We start from the raw sequence: 18,151 nt of genomic DNA, 5'->3' as shown, positions 1-18,151 counted from the left end.
AGTACACAGCATGTAGCAAAAATGGCGCGAAAGTATGATTACAATTTGAGTTCTTACAATTATAGGAAACCACAGTTTGTATATAATAAAGGTAACATTAGGAAACTTGTATATAAATAAATAAATAATAAAAAATGTGTACAAATGAAAGTAATGATTATTAAAATTTACATAATTTCATTGAATTAATTTATCATTCGTGAATTTAGTTCAAATGATGTGGTATATTCAATATTATACCATTGTGTTCTTTGATACTTAGCTTTACTTTGCTGATGAATTCGAATTACTCTAAACCGTAAGACATTTTCTTCTATGCCAGACAAAACACATAAAAATTAATAATTTCGATTGTACACAGAATTGGCTGCTTTTTACTCATTATAAAAAATGTTGTGAAAAACATCCGGTGACGTGTTATAATTGATTGTATATCATTTTAAACATATTAAATTATAGATAAAACAGTAGAAGTTGTCATGTTGATAATATAGGCCCGTTTCGGTCGCTAGGAAACAATAATATAGGATGCAAAATATATAGGACAAATGACTCGTGAGCGTACGCTGATTCGTCACGAGCGAAGAATACCAGAAAGAGTAATGTTTACTCTGTCACGGTTGTATGTGCAAGCAATCCTGTGGTGTCCTAAATCAAATCAAATCAAATCAAATCAAAAATCTTTATTCAATATAGAAGTGTCTAAACTTGCTTATTGATTGTCAAAAATCTACCACCGGTTCGGAATTTAGCACCTCGGACCTGAGAAGAACCGGCGAAAGAAACTCAGCGGGATATATATATATATATATATTTTTTAACCATTATTATATACAATGATAATTATATTTTAGCCTAGAGACACAGAGGGTGCCGTTCGTTTTTTTGTCAGAATACCGAGGACCGGTTTCACAAGGCAAAGTGGTATTTTTCTCCCCAGGTCAATTACCTGACCAGGTTGGCGGGTTGGCCAGTCATTCTGCTCACTGGAAGTTATATCAACGCAGCGTTGATATAATAAAGGCGGTTTTAATTCGTTAATTAATTAAAGAGCTTTCACTAGTACCACACTGCGTGCACTTTAACTTATCTCTATAAGAATCGACCACATCTACTTTCTGAGACAGACACAAGCTGTAAGGTCCATGTTGTCTCTATTTAAGATATTTTTTTTCGAAATGCATTTGCTGTTGGTCATATTGGCCTCTTCTGCGTCACCGGGCGGGGGGATGAGTTAAAATACTCAAGCCTGGATGTTGAGAATCCACTTAAGGGCTCAGAGTACGCGCGTCCTAAGGGTGCCTCTGTCGTCGTCGGGACGGAGGAATGACGGAGGAATGACGTAGGCATCCATCGTCGTTCGCCTAGGGGTCGAATAGACGGTAAAAAGACACCTCACCCGTAAGCAGAAGTATGGTCACGAATCGCGATCGCTTCCCTCGATGTATTCAATACTAAAAGCGATGAATTCGCAGTTACATTATAATCAATATTTGAACACGAAAACATGACATAAATCTTAATAAAAACAAGTATTTAAAAATGATGGTATCATTTAGATTAACCGTAAAAGCAGAAAGATCATATCTTTCCATTAATCTGTTTCTTATAACAAGATAACTTATCGCTGGACGCTCGGTGATTACTAATCTACATCCGGATTTAATGGCTAATTTAAATTTATTCTGATTTAGAAATATATCGGTTTATACTTTTTCGATTTTAACGCCCTATTAACTTTCTATGTTATCGTGTTTATAGATCTCTGTTATATAATTAAATATACATTAAGTGTACACTTGTATCTACACCTTAATAAAAAAAAAAAATTTTGGTCAATAATATCATAGTGACATTGACGTTTACGTTATCCTGTTCTATATTGTTCTATTTTCAAGGCAGAATTACAATTGATATTTTACGGTTATTGATGACTATGGTCATGCATACATCTATGTCTCGTAAAATTCAGTTCTTATTGGATAAGAATTACTTACCTATTGTAAGGCTATAAATTATTTTATATAAAATATTTATAAATAATCATTTAAGGTTGTATAGCTTTTAGCTATTAAGTTATATTCAATCACAGAATTATATAAATGTGATGAATACTTTTTGGTTTGACATTTTTATAATAAAAGTAGAGGAAGAATATTTTTGAATTTGACATGGGAATCGTTAATCTGGTTTGAAAAGCGGAAGATAATGGATGATTGTAACAAAAACTAGAAAAATAAATATTGTAAACTATATTAAATATTGTTAATTATTTGACGTTCCTATTTACTTGAAGCTGGGTCTTCACTATGTTCAAAATTACATTTCCATAAAATCCTAAAAAATAAAATTGCTTAGTTTAAGAAATTACGGGTAAAATAAAAGCTACGAGTTTCGTAACAAGACAATAATATTATTTTAATGTATTTATGTCACTCGGAGGTAGAATAAAAAGCAATTTTATCATCATCGATAATAAAATCACTAGATATTGGTAACAATTAGCGAAAACATATTTTTACTTAGATATATTGTTAATTATCAAAGTTACAACTTTACAATATACAATGAAAAAAAAATACCAAGGTCAGTTTAATTTTCCGCATTTCCACAATTTCTGGCATTTTCTGTCAAACATATTCTCGGAAGTAATCTGGACCTAGGAAGTTGGAAGTGTCATAATTCTGTATAACAGAAATAACGTGAAGCTTTTGTTTCTGTTCCTGATCTCTCTGGTCGTGTCGGATTGTCGTTGGATAATTATAGTGAGGAATATAGAGGACTCCTTCGTTTGAGTACACACTCGTGCACAATATCAATATCATACAAACATCCCATATTCTCCCTTTTTAATTTTCTGGCTGGTAATTTTTATTTATAAAAGTCTAATACCGATTTCAACATTAAGTTTAAACAACATTAAGAAAATATATAGAAAAAACAGGAGGAATAAAGAAGGCAATAAAATAATTAAACTACAAAAAGGACTGGATTCCAAATATGAAAAATAAAGACAGGTGAAAGACCAGTAAAAGAACAGAAATATTAGGAATTGCAACCGACTAATACAAAATACTATACCAAAGTCGTAAAGGTGAACAAGTTATAGAGGAATATAATTCAACAAATAAAGAGGAAATTGAGCCAATTCTAAAGAAAGAAACAATAAAATCTATCGAATCCCAAAAACTAGATAAGGCACCTGGATCAGATTTAATCACAAACGAACTACTAAAAATTACTTTACCAGTGATGGCCCCTAGACTTACAGATTTCTTCAATGAAATTCTCGAAACGGAAACCATCCCGGAAGGTTGGACCAAATCAACAATCATACTGCTGCATAAGAAGGGAGACAAGGGTGATATAGGAAACTATAGGCCGATCAGTCCAATATTTGACGTTAAGTCGTGGACGTTAAGTCCAATATTTATAAAATATTTTCAAAAATCATACTAAACAGAATCACCAATACATTGGATGAAAACCAACCTAAGCAACAAGCTGGTTTCCGAAGTAAATTGTCTACTATAGATCACATACACACTCTCAGACAAATTCTACAAAAATATACTGAATACAATAAAACATATTACATATGGTTTGTAGACTTCAACAAAGCGTTCGATACATTGGAACACAACTATATATGGGACGCTCTGAACAGGCAAGGGGTTCAAGAAAAATACATACGGATAATTAAAAATGTATACACAGCGAGTACAGCAAAAGTTAAACTTGAATCTGCGGGTAGTGAATTTCCTATTAAAAGAGGTGTACGCCAAGGAGATCCGATATCACCTAAAATATTGTCAGCGGTGCTGGAAATGATTTTCAGAAATCTGAACTGGACTAAAAATGGCCTCAAAATAAATGGCTGCGATGACTAATATTTTCTCAGCCACCTGCGCTTCGCAGACGATTTGATTTTATTTTCAGAGGACGCAAGAACTCTGGTAATAATGTTACGGCAATTATCCGACGAAAACGCAAGGGCGGCCTGACAATGAACCTAACGAAAACCAAAATTATGACGAATTCCCAACAGGCAGTACCCAACGAACTGATTTTAGTAAATAGCGAAAAAATAGAATATGTAAATGAATATATATACTTCGGTCAACTTATATCTATTGATGGCAGCATGAATAAATAAATAGAACGAAGAATAACTAATACTTGGAAAAATTTGGTCTCTTAAGGAAATATTTAAGGATAAAGATATGTCAATGACACCAAAGAAGAAAGTTTACGAAATATGTATTATGCCATGCTTACTATACGGGTGCCAGACATGGGCGTTAACAGATTTACAAGAAAATAAATTAAAAGTCTGCCAAAATTCGATGGAAAGAAGCATCTTGGGTATAAAAAGGAGGGATAGAGTAAAACTACAAATAATTAAGAAAAAGACCAAATTTAAAAATGCACACACAGCCTACAGACAGCTCAAATGGCGTTGGACGGGGCATATGTCGAGAGAAAATATAGAAAAATGGAGTAGGTTAGTAACAGAATGGTATCCAAGGGATGGAAAAAGAAGTAGAGACAGACAAAACAAAAGATGGGAAGTTGACTTGCGGAAAATATCTGGCCCAATTTGGAGCCGATTAGCAAGAGACAGGAATACGTGGAAATCTTTAGAGGAGGCCTTTGTCGACAGACAAGCTGTTCAACTAAAGCAACCAGTTGCCGATCACTTTAATACAAATTAGAATTAGAATATATATTTAGTTTTTAACAATTATGCATGTATCAATTAATTGTAAGAAGAAGCTGCAGGCTATTTTATTTTATTATTTTATTTAATACCGATTTCTATATTTTAACTTCATAAATAAAGAAAATAAATTTCAACCTCAATTACAGCCTTATAAAGGATGAATTTTCAAAAATAATATACAGTGTGTCCTAAACTCATGAATCGAAGCCAAAAAACCGATGGCACATATTTAAAATATGTTGAATTATGGTGAAGTTCTATACAAATTTTCATCCCCAACTTTTACCCTCTCACGTGATGAGTTTTAATCAACTTTAAAAAATTATGATTATCTATACACACCTCATCCTAAAACTGTAACATTCATTGATTTATTAACAGAAACAAATACTATTTTCGAAAAATCCTAATTAATTATAACTTAATTTTATTTTTCTTTTTTTTATGTAATAAGCGGACCGGCAAATGGGTCACCTTTTGTTAAATGGTCACCACCGCCCATAGACATTGGCGCTGTTAGAAATATTAACCACCCCTTACTTCACCAACGCGCCAACAACCTTGGGAACTAAGATGTTACGTCCCTTGTACCTGTAGTTACACTGGCTAAACCGGAACACAACAATACCAAGCATTGCTGTTTGGCGGCAGAATATCTGATGAGTGGGTGGTACCTACCCTGACGGGCTTGCACAAAGCCCTACCATCAAGTAAACGAACAAAAGTAACTAACGTTCAATTACGAGTTAGTTACTGTTATTTACTCTGTCCGTTGTACACCAGTGAGTCATTATAAAATGTAATTAAGTAAAAGTTACGGTAAAATTTCTACTAAACACTTGAAAATAAATTGTCAAGTAGTAAAATTACTATAATCATTATTAGTGACACTAATGAGGAAGTTCAGAATATAAGTAATGCAAATTGAGTATCAATGTTTATTTTTAAATATTAAATAATGTAAATAAGACAATTTCTCGGAAATGGAATATTGCTTTTGCTCGACATATCAAAATGTAATTGAACGGGCTAATGGATTTGGTAATGTAATAAACTTCGTGCAATAGTGACTTAAATTTCATAAATTTAATAAAAATAAACGAATTATCTGATTATTATTATTATCGAAGACCAATATGAATTATTATTGGATTTCGACAAATTAGTGTATATTTATTAATTAATAAAAATAAATAATTTATTTTCGTTACCTTAACATTATTTAAGTTAAATGACATTTAAAAAAATTCTACGCATAGACTAATCTACAATAATATTATCAATGTGAAAGTAACTCTGTCTGTCTGTCTGTCGCTCTTTCACTACCAAACTAATGAATCGAATTTGATGAAAGTTGATATGAAGCAAACTTGAACTCCAAGGAAGGATACTAACCCCTAAAACACGAGCGAAGCCGCGGGCGACAACCAGTACCCTATAAATTCGCTCTTACATATTTTGACATTTAATTACATTATGAGTGGAGACGACGTCATTACATTAAATGAAACGACGATGAATACTCGTTAATATAAGGCTAATAGAATTATTAAAATGGTCATTGGTCGGTGGCACCCGATGACGTGATAGACGACCAATGAGCTTTTAGATTAAAGCCAAATTAACCAATCATTGACCAACTTTGTTGATACTAACGTAATACCGTATACTTCCGTACGTATTGACGTGCTCTACGTATACTTATTGCTTCTTCATTATCATCACATAGTATAAAACAAAGTCGCTTACCGCTGTCTGTCCCTATGTATGCTTAGATCTTTAAAATTACACAACGGATTTTGATGCGGTTTTTTTTATAAATAGATTGATTCAAGAGGAAGGTTTACATGCAAAATAAAGTAGAGAAACACTGATAATTTTAGATAAATACACTTTTTTTTGTGCTTACATTGAAAACGCTGGCTGAACCCTACGAGATAGATCAAATTAATGTAATAAAGTATCGTACACCTTAAGACCTTCTTCAAAAAAGTCCGCGATGGTATATGTCAATCTCTTAGGGATAACTCACAACAACCATTTGTAATCCGTTACTTTATACGATAAATTTTCTAAGCGATTTTAAGCAATACAGCATCCTCAAATACATTGTGCATTTAATATAGATCAATATGGCACTTTACATTACATTTACATGTAATTTAAATGAATATTTTTAAAGATATTACAGATTTAAAAGGCAGACAGATAGCGGTTTGTATTGTCTAACGACTGAAAAACTGTGAACGTTGTAAGACATTCTGTATTATATTTAGTATTAGCATTGCAGCCGTGCGAAGCCGGAGCGGGTCGTTAGTATATTAGGTATATGTTCCATAACGCTTAAATTTAATTCCCCAATCAAGTCCTACTTTCTTACAGTAAATATACAAATCCTTTAAGCGATTCTTGCTCGCCACATCCACTTTTAAAATCCTACTCAGGCTACTTACATAAGTAAGTGTTTATTTAAATAGCTTAATCTTCCAGTGGATAATAAAAGAGACCAGCGATATAGTAGCTGAAAAGTGTTATCATGCATGCGAAGTATCTATAAGCTGCGTTTTTAGCAAAGTATTAAAATATTTTAATATGCGGCATGCATTACAAATGATCCAATTCACCTGCGGTTATTAAGTCTGTGTCTGTCTCGCGCGGACTCCTGCCTCAGGACGTCCCCCAGACGTCTTTCCCGTCGGGTGGTCGGTACGAAACTGACAGCTTAGCGCCTACTTACGAATCCCATACAGCGCCCTCTAGCGAGTAATAATTTGTAAATGAATGGCTCGAAACAGTAAAGTTCGACCTAATTTGCCCTAATTTAACACTACAACGCTTCCGGTTCGATCTTTGCGGCGGATCACCGACATATATATATTAATAAAATTAATCGCTAGAAAAAGAAAAAACGTTAATGTGATGTATTGGTGTGTTAAGCGAGTGTAACTTAAACCCAAACTCAAACTGAAATTCCTTTATTCAATATAGAAGCATTCAAACTCAAACTCAAATTCCTTTATTCAATATAGAAGCATTCAAACTCAAACTCAAATTCCTTTATTCAACATAGAAGCATTACACTTTCTTATTGATGGTCAAATTAAACACTATCACCGGTTCGGAAAAAGGAACACCCTGACCTGAGAAAAACCGGCGAAAGAAACTCAGCGGTTCTTTTTTTTTTTTTGTTAAATTAATTACATACATAATTGTATATTAATAGAAACAGCCAGGAGGCGATCGTTTCATTCCCAAGGTGTGCTATCAAACATAAACTCACTAATTGTATAGTAACCTTTAGCACACAAGCGTTCCTTAACAATTTTTTTAAATTTGGCTACAGAAGCATTTTGAACGCTTTCTGGGATCCTGTTGTAGAAGCGTATACATTGCCCCACAAAAGAGTTACTGACTCTGCAGTCGAGTAACAGGGGTAACATTACACTTACTTACTCATAGATCGATACCTCGGGTTACTATGTTTTATTGCGATACTTATATTTTATACTTAATTAGTTATGAAGTGTCGTATATTTATACGCTAATTTGTAATTAATTGATACGGAACACCTTTCATTTTCTTTATCTATAAATAAGTCATTTACTTACAAAAAAATCTAGCCGAGATGTAAACCTGAACTGTAGATTGGGGGTTAAGATCCCGACAGGTATCACTAAATTTTTATGTGCTTAATTTGTGTTTATAATTCATCTCGTGTTAAGTAGGGTATAACCGCTAACCTAGGACCTAGGTCCCTTGACCTACAATAAGAAAATATAGTTCCGTAGGAAAAAATATCAATTAAAATCTAAAAAGCATAATAATAATAATTTCCGGACTTACTGATGTCTTTATATTTTACGATTCATTAAAATTATTAAATATATTTTTATTACGTTATCATTGGATTATACATTTTAAGCTCGATAAAAAGTAATTGTTAATAATAGTAATCGCTGACGTGGGCGGTAATCTTCGATAAATATGTAATTAGTATAAAACAATTAGCAGAAAATTTTTAGTGGTTCATTGTACGCTGATGAAGATGAAGGCTTTTGGATTCGCTTTATTGTGTGTGTTCGCCGCAGTGCAGGTAACACAGATTATTTCATAGTTATTTTTATTGCTTCTATATAAGTTTTGCCCAATATAAGTTTTGTTTCATTTAGAAAAAATACTTATTCATGTTCATATATTCGATAATATATATAAATATATTCGATACAAATATTAGCTTACAAATTTTAATCAGTCGTTTCTGAAAAATCTCTCAATGATAGGCGCTTCGATATAAAATAACAAATTTACATAAACAAAATTATAAAATTCTACGAAGGTTTGAATTAATCTTTCAATTATATTTATATTAAATTTTAGATTTATTAATTTTGGCCTTAATTAATTAAAAAATATTTATATGAAAAAACGTGTAAAATATATTATAATAAGTTGCTTAAAATTTCCTTCAAATAATTTGTTGTATTTGTCATCGACCTTTGGGGCTTAATGTTCCGCCATTTTGAGCCTTTTTTAGAAGTAAGGTTAGAATCAAACAAACAAATTTTTGTAGGCTGAAAGCGCAGTACTTAAAGCCATGAACAAGAAAAAAAGAAAATAAACTCATCCGTTTTGGAATTTAATTAAATGAAATATGTAGAAATCCAATTATTGCGGTATTCCTTATACAATTTGCATGGATTACTTGTGTCAATGACTGGGAGATTTTTTTTTGTCTGTATAGAACACCATTTCAATATAATATGGTGATTCAAGAATATTAACACGCAAATGTATTACAGTTTTATGCCTTTGCTGAACGCTTAAAGGCTCGCTCGCAGGACTAGACTTTTTAACACACTCTGCCATACGAACTTAAAATTGGCATAGGCCGCTTGAATTTTTCCGATGTATGTTATTCATGTAAAATATAGTTGGGTTTTAACCGCGATTATAAATGTTTATGACGTCGGACAAAATTATAAAAAAAAGGTTTTTTTTTTTCATGTCTGTACACCAAGTATCACGTTTCTTAATAATCTATAATAATAGTATTCAAAAAGGCAAAAATATTTTGATTATTTATAAATGCAAAAATGCAAAAGTCAAAAGGAAAAACGTGAAATCATACGAACCTAGGTAAAAACATATTCCAATTCAATCAACAGCATATTATTTGAACCTTGCTTTGGTTTTTTCGACATTTTATCTATTTCCTATTTTTTTCCAAGGTATAGATTGTTTTTAGTTATTGCTCTAATTATATAACACTGTATTTTAAATTTAATTATAATTTTAACTATTATCGATTATCATAAATTAGAAAGTGTTATAGCATCTAAGAATCTGAATACGGAATTTATAATATATAAAAACTTTTTAGGCAGAATAACAAGTTTTAGAAAACTGTTACAAAAAAAGAACGAATGTTATCCATTATTTACTTAGGTAGAGTTTATAAATAGTAATAGGTCTTCGAAATTCCAAAGAAATATAAATGTCTTAGAAATATATTCCCAGCGATTCTGCGTAAAACCATTAAGTTTTTTCACAAATAATCGGCATAGCTTTCGTAAGCGCTTACCTAGTTCCCAAGTTTTTAAGTAACACACGCATAGTGGGTGTAACACGCAAGTACGAGTTCAATGACCCTTGTTTATATACCATTAAATATCCAACGTTTAAAATATTTTCTTAAGACATGTGTATAGAAAAACCGTAGAATTCCATCTATAGTAAATAGCATATGCATGGCTGCTTGTATATATTAAAAAAGATTTTAAAAAAAGGTACTTGACTTACGACCTAATCCACTCAAATTAATCTCAAACTAAAAAAAAAAGTAGATCCATTCATAGCTGTGAAATTATACTCGTTATTAAAATCTTCAAGATACTCAAAATTAATAATTTAAAATAATCGAATATTTATGTAAAAATACAACTCAAGGCCTATTATTTTATTCAATCTGTAATTAAATCAGGTACTTATAAAGATAAGTAAATTTATACGTATGTATGATTGGAAATCAAAATCTTTAGTATTATCTATATTAATCTTTTTTTTTTGATAATGGTATTACTAATAGGTAAAGTTTAACTTGTGTATGATAAAAACTTTTTAGTCAAAATTATTGTTATTCATATAATTAGGGCACTTTTTTATTTTTTACTATTTGTAAATCGGGATTCTTATATGACATATATTTTTATTTTTTCAGGGTCGCAGCACTGGTGCAGGCTGTAAGTTTATTTTTTTTTATTTGTAATTTAATCAAAATCAAATTACTTTATACAAATATTTTTGAAAGTACAAATTAATAAAGCTACCCATTTCGAATGTAGATTCTACCGAGAGGACTGATACGAAACTGGGTAGCAACTTTGTTTAGCATTAAATACCTGATAATATTAGCTCTATTTATATAATTTATCCATTTTATTCTTATTTTTGTTCATTAAAATAAATCAGTTCAATTTCAATTTAAAAAAAAAACAAGTTCTTAATTTGTGAAAAGGTAATTTGTCGTTACTAGGTCAGATAGTCTCATAATTGTTAAATAAATAATGAACATTAATTCTATCGACAGCTCTGTCTACTTCCGCGCAAATTAGTGACAACCCGTGGGTAGTACACTTGCGTGTCGCCACCAGCGACGGTCAAGGTCTCCTCAGAACATGCGTTGGCTCAATCGTCGATGTATCCTGGGTCCTCACCTCGGCTAGCTGTCTTAGGAAGTAAGTGTACCATTATAGTATATTAACTTATTTTTGATATGAAAAAAATTTTGGCGCACCTGGGGGTGAGACAGATTCCTATTCCGTGAAGGCAAATGGAATGACGTTATCCTAGCTACCGCTTGGTCTGTATTTGCGCGGTCCTTTACTATAAATTTTGTTACTAATATTTTGAAAATGATATATTCATATTATAACCTCTATCTTTGTGTTATAACTAGCGCCCGCTTCATCTGGGTTCGTTATGGCGCTACTGATGTGATCCGTCCTGAATTGGTGACAGAGAGCACCACAGTCCGCATCAACCCCGACTACGACGAAGAAACCGGTGTTAACGATGTAGCTCTTATTAACCTCAACCGAGTTTTGCTATATACTGGTAAGTTAGCACTAAGGTTAATATGGCTTGATGGTTTATAACTTTAAAAAAGTGCCTCGTCGGCGTAGTGGCTAGTTATAAATTCACAAAGTCCATTACAGTGTTAATAGGTTTGTCTGTCGAGAAAGTCTGGAAGTTGACACTCACGTGCCTCAAAAAGCACGTCAAGAGGCTGATACCGTGCCTTAATTGTTTTCGATCGTGTTGGGTCTGCCATCCTATTGGACAATGAGAATGAGGACAAAGTGAGTGCACTTGTATTTGCACAAACGCCTATAACACTATAACATGTCTTGTGCAATAGACTAATCCTCTTGAGAATGGCAACCGTTGTCTAAAATTCAGAACTGAATCATTTAGAATGAAATAATAATCTTCTTCAACACAACATTTCTTATATTTGGGTTACGCGTCTGTCTGGCTTTGCATTAAAATATAATAATGGTATCCTAAGATAGGATCGTCTTTTAAACCAATCAGAATCCGTGTCACCGTGTTTAAAGTTTAAATTAATTTTGTAGTGTCTAAGATAACCTAAAAACTGCCAAAAGTTTTTGTAAAAAGGGCTAATTAAACGAAGTGAATATTCTACGTTAAAAGTAACATATTATAAAACTGTGACATTTATGTTAACATGAAGTATATCGATAAAATTATTAAGGCTAGACTAAAGAATTTCAAGTATGTAGTTCTAGTAGCGGACATAGTATCATTGTTTAAAACTTTTAAATACAAGTACATTAATAAATGTGTTATATAAGAAACTTTATTGCTTAAGATGTTTAGAGAATAAAACTCTTAAATATAAAAAAAATAAGAAAATAATTGACTCCCCAGCACAAGGCAGGTCGACACAATTAAAATACGACGCTAACGAACGATCTATTAATTAAACGGTTGTTGGAAGTTGGTGCAAACTTCTTAGAGTTTCGGATAACCAATTTCGTTTAATTTCGTTTGGACGCTTCTGATGTTTCTTATTTAACTAATAGGATTGTCTCGAAAGCATTTGGGCCTTTCGGCGCGTTGATTACACTCATTTTTTTTTAATTATCCTGTTTGTGTTGACTTAAATAAGTTTAAAAAAAATACCTGAATAAGTAGTGCCTTCGTTTATTAATGTTGCTAATCGGGTGTTTAGTTACAATTACATATACTTGGTGGTAGGGCTTTGTGCAAGCCCGTCTGGGTAGGTACCACCCACTCATCAGATATTCTACCGCCAAACACCAGTACTTAGTATTGTTGTGTTCTGGTTTGAAAGGTGAGTGAGCCAGTGTAACTACAAGCACAAGGGACGTAACATTTTAATATTCCCAAGGTTGGTGGCGCATTGGTGATGTAAGGAATGGTTAATATTTCTTACAACGCCATTGTCTATGGCGGTGGTGGCCACTTGCCATCAGGTGGCCCATTTGCTCGTCCGCCTATCGAAATCATAAAAAAAAATGTACTATTAAAACCAGCTACTCCATATCACACACAACTGAAGCATGGCTGTACTGCAATTATAATTATTAACTTTATATTTCTATGGTTAAATGCATTTGTGCAACATTTTGAAATCACTTTTTATTTTCTTACTAAAGTTTATACATGGGACATACATGATATACACTTACCGGTGTCCTAATGTTTGTTATAATTTGAAAAACTATTTATTAAACAATAAAAATATTTTATCTGTGGTTTATCGTTTAATAGATTTTATATTGTTTCGTAGAAAACATCAGTTCCATTGATCTGGCCGATAGTAGCACTGGAGTATCTACCTCTGGCAAACTTTGCGGCTACGGCGCTGTTGAAGGCGGTGAGTTTCATTTCCTATAAGTAATTACATAATATAATTGCAAATATCAAGGCTGACGACGATCAAGAGTCATTGCTACGTAGTCCCTAAAATTGAAATTTGTATCGATAACAATTTATGCAGATTTTTATTATGAAATGTGTAGAATTTGTAAACTGGCATTGTTACACTATGTCAGTTTTCCTCTACCGTGCTTAGGAACTCTTGTGGAGAGGGAGTGTGGAGTATGGCAACTGTGGTCGAAATTGCGATTTTAATTATTATTATTATTGAATAATTTGGAAATTGGTATTGACCAATAACAGTCTATGTGACATGTTTTGATGTTCGGATTCGAAGTAATAATTAATCTGCATTATTATTGATAAATCTTAACTTTCAAACCACACAGGTAACATTTTATTTAAATTATTAAATTTAATAAAACGAATACCGTTTATGAGTGAGAGATTATTATTATACTAAGGTATTTAAAGACAATGTGTATTGTTACGTGTTATTCAGTTCCCGGAGAAAAGCTGAACTGCTTCAACGTTGCCTTGGAAGCTAATGAAGATGGCAGCTTTATTGGCAGCAGTGAAGACGGTGAAGCCACCGAGGTAATCATAATAACAGTTCGTTTATGTGCCATTGGTGGACCAAGGGACAAGTTTTGGAACTTATTCCACGCTGATTCACGTGGCAGAATATCATGTGATGTGTTCGCCGAGTACGAGATGAATTACCTTAACTATGGATCTTGTTAGATAAAATAAACGTATTGCGTAAATAAGATAGCAGAGTTAGATAATAATGAGAAAATGTAAAAAAGCATTTTATTACAAATATCAAGATTGTTTTCAAAGACATCGGCGTATTGTTCTTGCTCCACTTCTGTGGCTAACAGCGTGCGTTAAACTTTGTCGTTTACAATTCAAAGAGCGTATAGCTGACTCTGTTATGTATGCGCTTATGGAAAATCAATGTTAAGCAGAAATGTCACAAGGCAATGCAGTTCTGCTGTATTCTTTTAAGATTAAAAGAAAACAAACTGTTATGGTTCACAGATAAACTAAAAGAGCATTATTTAAAAAAAAAATCTCGTTTCACTAAAAATATAAATCTATAAAATTAATTTAATTCAATGATTTCAAACGATTAAAAACAAGATAAGTTTAACATATACTATAGTTAAGAGATCTTGTTTGTTAGAAACGAAATGCCACAGATAATATTTTTCTTTACAGTTCGACTTGGGAGCTCCTCTTGTGAGTGACGACAAGCAAGTCGGCGTGCTCACCAGCGTCGCGGAGGGCAGCGCAGGTGAGGACACTTTTATTACAAGATTATCTTCCTCTGATTATTTCCATTTTATATATTATATAAATGCATTGACAGAGTTACAAAATATAATGTCTACGAATATAATAATGCGAAAGTTACTCTGTCCGTCCGTCTGTTAAGCTTTTACGGTTAAACCACTGAACTGAATTTGATTAAGCTAGTTTGAACCCCATAGGCTACTTTTTATACTTAAAACCTACCAGCGCACCTTACGGGCGAAAACTATACTATAAACTATAAAAAGTGGATACTCAATATAATACTAATTTTTTTACGTTTTTATAAAATGGAAATCTCATTTTAATTTTTGAAAGCGAACATTAAAATCATGTTAATCTGTGTTACACCATGAAACATTTAATGATTCTAAATTTTAAATTTATTAACAATCTCTTGTTTAAAATAATATTTAGTTTGAATGTCGAATACGTCGCACACCACACAAAAAGAAAAAAAAGCAATGACATCAAAAACTATTCAATGCTCTAATAACTTTAACAATTATAAAAAAAACAAAGCGTAATAATTTTTTTTTATAGAGGTATCGACGTCATGGTTAATGCTCATAATATAGTCTATATCTGCGTTAAGTCTATAATTAACAAGTACCTGATCTTATTTATTCTGTATTCGACACAGATAATATATCTCATACAATGAAAAGTAACAGGGAAAAGCAATGAATGAGGGTCAAAATTAGTCAATTACGGGCCCCTTTATCACATTTATTATGATAAATTGCTGACTCACCTCGCCAATAGTCGATCGGTTAGATAATGTAACAGCATTTTGTGAACCACAATAATTATCAGGCGAGAAATATTGCGAATGTATTGTGTATATTTAAAGCATGTTTAAACGTAGACATCATTATAACTGGTATATTTAACAATAAAAAAAGTCAATATTCGTTTACTTATTTCATAGCAAAGGTTTAGATTTATTAATGGAAATATTCTTAAGATTATAGGGTACTTATTGCATATCGAATAGCTAGTAGTTAAGATTATATTAAAACATTTTATAACAATATTGGAATATTTATGTGCTCCAGTAAAGTATCTATAAGTATCTATAAGTATCTATAAGGTACTAAGCAGAATTTAATAAAAAAACCTTTAGAATAGTCTCGAATGACGGCATGTGACGTCACCAGTTTTGTATTTTCTCAGACGCAAACTGTAGTGTAAGTCGTAAAGGTAAGGTGTTTCGGCAGTCATACTTTATACATTTGCATGTTAATAAATAAAAATATATTTATATCAATATGTATTAACAGCAATACTTAAAGGTTTACATTTTTGAAATTATATATTATTTTATTTATTATTATATATTATTATTAAAATTTATTAACATATTCTTGTTGAAAATAATATTTAGTTTGAATATCGAAAACGTCGCACACCACACAAAAAGAAAAAAAAAACAATGACATCAAAAACTATTCAATGGTCTAATAATTTTAACAATTAAAAAAAAAACAAAGTGTAATAAATTTTTTTTCATAGAGGTATCGGTAGTATGGATTATTGAATAATTATAAACCATCCTAAGATTCTTTATATAATTAATTGCCCGCCTCGACTTCGAAATAAAAATGATTAAGATTTTTATTTGATTTCCGATCGCAGCGCAATCGGAAACATACAAAAAAAAATCATCGAAATCACCACAACCGTTTAGGTAGGGTTCTGTTACATACAGAATATTTATATATAAAGATCATCATCTATCATCGTCAAATATCAGCCAATTTGCAAATAAATAAAAATATATTTACACACCGAAACCTTCATCATGTATAACTCCGTTCATTGGCGTATGAAAATCCGTTCTGTAGTTTATGGCGTTTAGACAAACAGACAGTCACCGTGACTTTATTTTGTAACTGGCTGTGCCCGCGAGTTCATGCGCGTGTGAATTTAACAAAAAGTTATTGTTGTAGCCTAAGTTACTCCTTATTACATAAACTATCTTCCAGTGAAAGTCCCATCAAAATTGGTCCAGCCATTCCAGAGATTAGCCCGAACAAACAGACAGACATACAAAAATTGTCAAAAATTTTATTTTTTTATATGTACCGTGTACACATACATATACATTTATTAAAAAGCGGCTATTTAAATATTACAAAAAGGCACTCCAATTTTATTATATGTATAGATTTTCAGTGATTACATTACAGTATAAACATTAGGTATTAAGCCAAGCTTGCTGATTTAATCATTTTTTTGTGTATTCATTTCAGTATTCCTGAACGTCGCTAAATACAACGACTGGATCTCTGAAGTTACCGTCCCGCAATAACATACTTCAGCTATTAAATACACGCGTTAATAACAGAAGTGCGTGTAATGTAATATTAAGGAATAAATGAAATATAAAGGATATTGTTGTATCTATTTCTTATCTATTATTTATATAATTAGTTGAATAATTATACAGTTTAAGCGTTGAGGGATTGCAGTTTCATTAGAGAAGAAATAAGCGAAGGTTGCTCCAATGCGTGGCAGATTCTGATTCACCGATGTCATGTTTCTGCACGAGATTATTCTTCAACGCAATGCACATGAATTCAGTGGTGCTTGCCTCGGGTTCGAACTCAGAATTATCGTTGTTAAGAATCTCATCTTGTAACCACCGTGGCTTTACAGAAGTATATATTATAATATTTAATGATATTTACGAATTATAATCTTCTATTTTTATTTGAACTATAGACATAAGAGACTAATTAATTAACTAATAACTTTTTAAATCTTTTTACAAATGATAATCAATAATAACATTAATTACTTTAAATAAATAATAATCAATAACAAAAACCGACACAAACGAACAATTTCTGTGACTCAGAAATACGGTCGAAGCACCCAAATTTCGCGCCAATAGTTAACCCAAACTTAACCCAAGTTTGTGACACGTGATAACGCACTTTTTTAATGTATTACGCTCTAAGGTGTTACTGCATTAGGTGGCAACAATATATATATAATCTTCCAGAGTATGTGGTGTGTATACCAGCTATATTTGTATTCTTTATTGACGTCATGTAGCGCGTAGACAATCTAGTCATGATGATTCAAAGAAAAGCTAGCGTTCATGACATTGAAAAATTATAGCAAGAAATATGAATGCAAGGAAAAATAACATTTTCGTCATCATTTTAACTATACTT

General features: G+C 32.0%; 1 protein-coding gene across 1 annotated transcript; it reads left to right on the top strand.

Moving 5' to 3' along the window:
• The first annotated feature begins 8,707 nt into the window (after window positions 1–8,707).
• On the top strand, window positions 8,708–17,357 carry LOC113402197 (trypsin delta-like). Its single transcript, XM_064216902.1, has 8 exons — window positions 8,708–8,817; window positions 10,942–10,963; window positions 11,311–11,458; window positions 11,680–11,837; window positions 13,561–13,647; window positions 14,152–14,246; window positions 14,874–14,949; window positions 17,222–17,357. Exons 1-8 carry the CDS (start codon window positions 8,764–8,766, stop codon window positions 17,278–17,280), a joined length of 699 nt encoding a protein of 232 aa, XP_064072972.1. The 5' UTR covers window positions 8,708–8,763; the 3' UTR covers window positions 17,281–17,357.
• Window positions 17,358–18,151: the final 794 nt, after the last annotated feature.

Source organism: Vanessa tameamea, chromosome 14, assembly GCF_037043105.1.
Source record: "Vanessa tameamea isolate UH-Manoa-2023 chromosome 14, ilVanTame1 primary haplotype, whole genome shotgun sequence".
Classification (NCBI taxonomy): domain Eukaryota; kingdom Metazoa; phylum Arthropoda; class Insecta; order Lepidoptera; family Nymphalidae; genus Vanessa; species Vanessa tameamea.
This window is presented reverse-complemented; position numbering and strand designations above follow the sequence as displayed.

Bases quoted from the DNA above. Each gene is read 5' to 3' on its own strand.
- LOC113402197 (XM_064216902.1), top strand. From the start codon at position 8,764: ATGAAGATGAAGGCTTTTGGATTCGCTTTATTGTGTGTGTTCGCCGCA. The intron at 11,838-13,560 runs GTAAGTTAGCAC...ATTGTTTCGTAG, and splicing joins CCGAGTTTTGCTATATACTG to AAAACATCAGTTCCATTGAT. The intron at 14,950-17,221 runs GTGAGGACACTT...TATTCATTTCAG, and splicing joins CGTCGCGGAGGGCAGCGCAG to TATTCCTGAACGTCGCTAAA.